The 7,582-nt window shown below is 38.2% G+C and overlaps 1 protein-coding gene and 2 long non-coding RNA genes across 3 annotated transcripts; 1 reads left to right on the plus strand and 2 right to left on the minus strand.

Annotated features, from left to right (window-relative positions):
- Nucleotides 1-1,645: 1,645 nt before the first annotated feature.
- On the minus strand, nucleotides 1,646-3,758 carry LOC113475225. The gene is made up of 2 exons (XM_026839168.1): nucleotides 1,993-3,758; nucleotides 1,646-1,901 (listed from the first exon to the last, which is right to left on the minus strand). The coding sequence occupies exons 1-2, from the start codon at nucleotides 2,494-2,496 to the stop codon at nucleotides 1,893-1,895; spliced, it is 513 nt and encodes a 170-aa protein (XP_026694969.1). The 5' UTR covers nucleotides 2,497-3,758; the 3' UTR covers nucleotides 1,646-1,892.
- Nucleotides 3,759-4,679: 921 nt separating this feature from the next.
- Nucleotides 4,680-6,158, minus strand: LOC113475226. Its single transcript, XR_003396971.1, has 2 exons — nucleotides 5,814-6,158; nucleotides 4,680-5,527 (listed from the first exon to the last, which is right to left on the minus strand). It is a non-coding gene; the product is annotated as an uncharacterized LOC113475226 (long non-coding RNA).
- Nucleotides 6,159-6,546: 388 nt separating this feature from the next.
- On the plus strand, nucleotides 6,547-7,578 carry LOC113475227. The gene is made up of 3 exons (XR_003396972.1): nucleotides 6,547-6,812; nucleotides 6,963-7,017; nucleotides 7,090-7,578. It is a non-coding gene; the product is annotated as an uncharacterized LOC113475227 (long non-coding RNA).
- The last annotated feature ends 4 nt before the right edge of the window (nucleotides 7,579-7,582 follow it).

Consider the following 7,582-nt stretch of genomic DNA (forward strand, 5'->3'; position numbering starts at 1 on the left):
CAAATTTTAATTTTTACAACATATACAAAGTTGTTTGTTTCTTTTGAAAAAAAACGTTTCTAAAATTTTGTTTATGGAAACAAAATAGTGCAATTAGAAACATATTTCGTTTCGGAGAAACAAATTTAGAAACAAAATTTCAGAAATGCATTGACTTAGATAGGCTATACCATACCCTATTTATCTGCCTTTTAAAAATCCTTTTGGTCGTCATGAGTAAGGCGCGGTATCACTAGTTTCAATCGTTCTGCAATTATTTTCGATAAAATTTTAAAATCGGTATTTAAAAGAGTTATGGGACGGTAGTTTTCGACCATAAGTGGGTCTTTATCGGGTTTGGGAATTAATGTTATTATGCCGTTTCTTTGCGAACCGCTTAACAAACCCGTTTTAAGCGCATGATTTGTGGATTTTATAAATGCCCCTCCATTTTCTTCCCAAAAGGTACTTAATCCATCGTAACCTGGTGATTTATTTTTCCCCATTTTTCGTAACGCTTCATAGCACTCCGTCTTGGATATTTCTTTCCCCAAAAAGGCCTCTTCCTCCTCGCTAATTCGCGGTAGCTGCGCCACGCGGATATGGGAATCTATTTGCTTAGTATCCGTTGGTCTGCTTGAATATAGCTTTTGATACTCTTTGAGTGTGGTCATTATTTCCCTGTGGTCCGCAATGACTAGCCCGCTTTGTTTTAGTCGAACGAATTACGTTTTTTATTTCTCTTTTCTAGGCTTAAAAAATATTTTGTATTTTTTCCCGGTTCTCGGCCCAGTTTGTTCGGCGCACGATAGCTGCCCTCGTTTTGCCCTCCATAAGTCTCGTATCTTATGTTGTAAGCTGACTTCGCCCGAATCAATGCGCCGCTGGGTTGCTTTAAGTAATTTTTCTATTCGATCTTTTTCTTTGGTTTGCGGTGTTCTTTTCTCGGCGGCATGTTTAATAAATTTCCCTCGCAACCAGCATTTTAGACTATCCCAGATTATATGCTGGAGTTTCATTGATCGTTAGGAAGGCGCCCAGTGATTTACGAATTGGGGGCCAGGAAGGCGCCAGTGATTTACGAATTAGGGGCCGTCTAAAAGTCTGTTGTTTAGTTTCCAATACCCTGGGCCGTTTGCTTTAAACTCAGGGTTTAAGTCTGTGATCCGATTTTTAATACCGGGTTCTCTATATCACAGTTTTTCATATGTGGTGTTTTAGACCTTCTGAAACAAGAAAAAAATCGATGCGACTTCCGGTGAATGGATTTGGTTGGACGCGGGAAAATCTCCGCTGCCTCGGGTTTAATTCCCTAATTAATCAGATCGAATTCTTTCATGTAGTTATTAATTTCCGAACTGGATTTACCATTTGCGTGTTTGTTGCCCGGTGACTTGTCTAGATCATTTGACATAATTGCGTTAAAATCTCCTCCTATTATAGCGTCGTTATCTAAATAGTCGTTTATTATCCAAAAAAAGCGAATCAAAAAAATTGGGTTATCGGATTTTGGTCCGTATACATTTGACAGTAGTGTAAGCCGTTTTGGTCCTGCCGAAATTGAGGCGATCAGGAATTTTCCTTCAGTATCGCTCTCTGTATGATGTACAGTCCAATTCTTTTCCGCACACGCATTTTAAAAATTTCTCATCTTTTAACTTGCTTGAAACAATTTTATCACAGTCGCAGTGTAAAATTTTCTTTTGGCAGTTCGTGTTATTGCAGGTGATGCTTGTTGTTTTGAGGGATTACGTTTAGATCGTGGCATGAACACATGACTGACCATGTTCCGCAGTAAAGGCATTCCAGTTTGTTGTCAATACAGTTTCTCTCGGGGGTGTATTTGTGGCAGCAGGGAGTTCTGTTTAGTTTTTGTTTACAGCATAGACAGTTTGTGTACTTTGCATTTTTTGCTACAAGGAGTCAGTTCTGTAGATGTATCGATCGTTGGATTTATGGACAAAACCTTCCCGGTGCACAGTTTGTGTACTTTGCATTTTTTTGCTACAAGGAAGCGGTCGTTGGTCGCACAGCAAGGTGTTGCCACCGAAAAGTCATTTCTGCAGATGTATCGATCGTTGGATTCATGGACAAAACCTTCCCGGTGCACAGTTTGTGTACTTTGCATTTTTTTGCTACAAGGAAGCAATCGTTGGTCCCACAGCAAGGTGTTGCCACCGAAAAGTTAGTTCTGCAGATGTATCGATCGTTGGATTCATGGACAAAACCTTCCCGGTGACAATTACCACACTTCACTCCGTCATTTTCTCCACCGTGGCTTAAAGATTTTGGTGAAGGTTGATTCACAGAAGGGCTCTGGACCAATCTTCGTTTTCGTTTTGATGTCGTGATAATATTTGTTGTTTTCGCATCGATTTCTGCAGGGGAATTTTCTTTATCGTCGAACTTGCCCGCGGGCTCACTAGTAATGTTCTTGATAATATTTGTTGTTTTCGCATCGATTTCTGCAGGGGCATTTTCTTTATCGTCGTCCTTGCCCGCGGGCTCACTAGTCATGTTCTTATCAGGTAACGTGAGCGCGTCAGGAGCTCGAGGCGCGTTGGATACGCTTCTTGCTTGAGGCAGCGCGGGAAACTCGTTTTTTTCTGTTTGGGCGCGCTCGCAAAGTTTACCAGGTTTTTAATTGGCCGCTTTATGTTACGTAGAGTCCCTTCAACCCATATGTAGCTTGGCAGGGGGGATCTAACAATGTCATTTTTCTTTATTACCGCAATTCTGGTTCCCAAGAGCTTTCCGTTTTTATCCTTTTTGGACCTTACCTCTTGCAAGGCTACTTTTGCAAAGCTTCAGCAATACCTTTGTTTTGGAGTGGTACCGGGACCCAACCAATCAAAACTTCAATATTTTCGCTCTCATACAGAAATGTATGTTTGATTTTGTTGTCTTTTCTCAATAAATCGAGAAGTTCCATCACGGAACCACAAACAGCAAGGCCTTTTCAATTTAACATTGGTGTTTCTCTTCGTTTCAGCAACTCGTATACATCCTCTCTCTTACATGGTTCCTCTGTCCGGAACTGGTGTTTCTCTTCGTTTCAGCAACTCGTATACATCCTCTCTCTTACATGGTTCCTCTGTCCGGAACCACAAACAGCAAGGCCTTTTCCATCATCGTGGCTCGATGGATGGTAGCTAGATACAAACGAACGTGGCAAATTCATGAAGGCGAACTTGAAGCGATCCAAGGTTAAAGCGATCAGCCAACACCGACCTGCGGAGTCCGACTTCTTACTGGCAGTAGAGATTACATGCACCAGTGGGATGTGCTAAAGGTTATAGACGGGGTCCTTTACCGTGTGTGGGCAACCGGTGACAGACAAGGTGACGTTAAGTATTTGTTGGTTGCCCCTAGGTGCCTGGGCCGGATTATATTTAAGCACTTGCATGTGTTCCGCACCTCCGGGCATCTGGGTATAGACGGTACCACCGTAGATATCTAAACATATATAGACCGAAAACTGAGGTCACGTGACAAGTGATTTTTTCCGAAATATTATTATTTAAAAAGAAACAATTTACGTTTTTTAACATATATAGACCGAAAACTGAGGTCACGTGAGAAGTGATTTTTTCCGAAATATTATTATTTAAAAAGAAACAATTTACGTTTTTTTTTATATTTGAAACTTTCACGTTATAAGATAATACTTTATTAATTATCAACGAAAAACCAGTTTCAGACGCTTCACGCTTGATTGGATCTGGTATAAACAGATCGAACGCATTAAATCAGTCCAGTCTGCAGAGTGTGACACGTGTATGTGCAGACTATTAGTTTTAAACAATATCTTATATATTCTGCAGGCTGGAATTTATTTACGTTCCTTCCAATGTGTCAAATGGCTTACAACAAATATTCTCAAACATACATAGATTATATAACAGTAAATTTAAATTTCATAATGTGCAGCAGTTTAAAGTCAGAGAAGCGTTGCTTGGGTCAAAAAATTGTAGTGCTTCATTTTATGATCCATACGGTTTAACCGTTCACAAACAGAGTTTACAACACAGTCGATGGATATATTCTGCAGGCTGGAATTTATTTACGTTCCTTCCAATGTGTCAAATGGCTTACAACAAATATTCTCAAACATACATAGATTATATAACAGTAAATTTAAATTTCATAATGTGCAGCAGTTTAAAGTCAGAGAAGCGTTGCTTGGGTCAAAAAATTGTAGTGCTTCATTTTATGATCCATACGGTTTAACCGTTCACAAACAGAGTTTACAACACAGTCGATGGTAGAGACGACGAAATAAGATTGATATACCATGCAGCCCTTAAAACATCCACATCTATATTAGGTTTGAAGAGTATTATTCAATGCCACAGCAGTCATACTAAACCATTAAGGATTTAGTTGGAAACTACAAACAGCATCAGAATTGTGAAAAATTGTACAAGCTTTGTATGAGTTCAGAAGAAAATCTAGGAAAACAATAACACACAACAGCAACCTGATTTAAAACATAATGCAACATAAAAAAATTAAGTATAGGAAAACAGTGTAAACAACAGAAGGGATTGTGTAGGAAAGAACCCCCACGTCTGTCTTTTTCGTTCTTTATGAAAACTTCACATAGTAACCGCTAAGTATTCCCGAATTAAAAGGCTGTTGCCTGTTAATTACTGTGTATCTGTTTGTTGCAAACTTTGCAAATATAATTTGTACACCAGTTCATTTTATGTTTTGAAATTTTTACTTAAGAAACCTGATTTAAAACATAATGCAACATAAAAAAATTAAGTATAGGAAAACAGTGTAAACAACAGAAGGGATTGTGTAGGAAAGAACCCCCACGTCTGTCTTTTTCGTTCTTTATGAACACTTCACATAGTAACCGCTAAGAATTACTTAGATGAGAATCCTTAAAGTAAGAGATATGCCACGTACTCAAGTAATCCTGTTAACTTTTAACAGGCAAGTCTAGAATTAGAATTAGTTTTTATAGGATCGGTACAAATATAAATAGTATGGGTTTGGAGCAGTAACGTCACCTTCACACATAGTGTATGACCCTTCATGTAAAATTGAAAATATTGTTTGATTCGTCGGACCACCATCAGCAACAATTGCATATTTGCATTAACATGCACGGTTAGTCTCACATCTGCCAACCGTTTCCCAAAAAGTAGACATCAATTGAAGTTCTGTGGTGACAGTACTTGGCCACAATGATGGAGGCATGGAGATTTCTTCCTTCACTGATCGCACATAAAACACTAATAAAAAATGTTAGAAATGAAAATAATACAGAAATATTATTGTACTACTTAATACAAATATGTGTTGCAATTTTTGTATCTACTGTGCGATCTCCAAAGTCTACAAAGCCAACCAACTGGCCATCTTGATTTAACAAGCCTTCCTTTACTGAAATTACAAAATACGTCATTATCAAAAAAACACCCAAGAAGTCTGAAAATGAATAAACAAACCTTTTAACCTTCTACTAGTTCTTGAAGTCTCCTTCATTGACTCCACAGCAACTGAATTGATGCCAGCAGAGTTGGTTCCTATATTCCTGTTTTCAAGTTTATTTGTTACAATCAGATAAATGCACGTCGTTGTTCATGATACAGTTGTTAAATTTAACTTTTTTTCATACTTTGAACACACTTAATTGACATTGAGATTCAGCCGAAACTTAGGAGATAAATGATTTTTAATTTGGGTAATTGACATTGAGATTCAGCCGAAGCTTAGGAGATAAATGATTTTTAAATTGGGTAATATTAGAGGTAGGAGATAAATGATTTTTAATTTGGGTAATATTAGAGGTGGAACTAACTTGAATTTATGGGGCTTACTAGCTATTTACATCCTGGTGATCTAGTGATAGACCTTGATGACAATCAATCATCAGATTGTTGAAGATGATTAATTCTACAATTTCGTGTTTAGCATGTAGGATCAATTCCCTCACAAAGCTTCAGCTTCATGACTTCTGCTTCAAATGTATTGACTACCTTTCAACAGTGTTTGAGTTAAAAATGCTACCTACAAGCTGCAACTTTTTTTCTCACCATGAATTCTTTTCTAACTTAGCTGTGCCTGACTTTTGCAGGCGGTACATGTCGCTCAACTGGTTTCTTTCTGATATTAACAGAATATCCATAATTCTAATGTCACGTGCACGTGTATCCGGCCGGCGGCTAATATTATCATTGTGTAGACCGAATGTTAATCATAATAACGGAGTTCGTAGTAATCGTACATATACAATATAAGCTTCTTTAAGGTCACGCCTGCTTATATAATCGAATCCCAGCATATTACATGGTGCCTAAGTCTTGTCCATTATCGCATGTAATGCGTTATCTGGGTTAGATTTAGGCAGGAAAAACTCATTTAATCCAAACAAAAAGTTAACCTACGGCTGATTGGTTGAGTCTGTGGTGCTAGTGAAGAATCTCCCCCCCACCTAATTTTCTAACAACTAACCCCTAACCATCAACACCTAACCTAGGAGTTAGTGTCGTGTTTTACCCAAAAAATCGCGTTTTCCCTTTGGGTAATTGTGAAATTTACCCAAATTAAATGAGGGAAAAGCCTATACATACATTGCCTGGACAATCATCCCATTCTCTCGCATTCGCAATAGCGTTTTTTAGCTTTTTCTCTTTTACGCGACACGCATAAGTTGCGGCTGGCTGACTGCCAAATTTATTTAAGTTTAAATATCTATGTTTCTTTGCTTCATTGAGTTTCTTTACGTGGCAATATCTCAGTTTATTCCTGGCGCATAATTTTGATTTCATTTAAGTAAAGGATTGGCACTAGAGGTCAGGGGTTACATTCTCTACGTGGTATGTTCGTGTATTTTCTTTCTATTTAATTTATACTAATATTCTTCTCCTAATTGCAGATTGCCCATGATTGTTTGTATTATTATTTGTGGTATTTTCGTGTATTTTCTTTCTTTTTAATTTATACTAATATTCTTCTCCTAATTGCAGATTGCCCATGATTGTTTGTATTATTATTTGCAACTTTTAAACGCCGAAAATTCAGGTATTAATTTAGATTAACATCGCTGTTTAAATCATCTGTTTGTATATTGACGTGTATTCCGTTTCTTTTTAGTTACCGCATGAATTATACAACCAAACGAAGCTGGTTAGCATAATAAAGCGCGTCCAACTGAAGTGCGTATAAGGGGTGCCGAGTCCTTTAGGCAAAAGAACGTCTGCAGCCGCGACAGTAACTGAATTCGCTTGAACGCCGGAAGCGGTTGCAGCAAGGAAACCGACGTTGAAGAAGCGAATACTTAGTTGTATATATAAAAAATCGAAGCTTAATGGAAGAAGAAAACATGAATGCTATAGATGATCGTAATGTGACAGTACGAAGGAAACAGACAACTTGTTCTGACACCGACCAAATGCTACATTGGAGAGAAGCCGAAAGTTTCTTAAGATCCACGGTGAACCGACTAGAAGAAATTACGATCACTGCAAACGACAAAAACGACATACAGAAAGCGACAAGTGACGTGTTCGCTGCAAAGAGAAAGTTTGACGATGTAATGTCAACAATACCCGCGGAACACGCTGAGCTCGTTGCCTAAAGAAGTTAG

The sequence above is a fragment of the Ciona intestinalis genome, unplaced genomic scaffold (assembly GCF_000224145.3).
Source record: "Ciona intestinalis unplaced genomic scaffold, KH HT000164.2, whole genome shotgun sequence".
NCBI classification, from domain to species: Eukaryota; Metazoa; Chordata; class Ascidiacea; order Phlebobranchia; family Cionidae; genus Ciona; species Ciona intestinalis.

Bases quoted from the DNA above. Each gene is read 5' to 3' on its own strand.
- LOC113475225 (XM_026839168.1), bottom strand. From the start codon at position 2,496: ATGACTAGTGAGCCCGCGGGCAAGGACGACGATAAAGAAAATGCCCCT.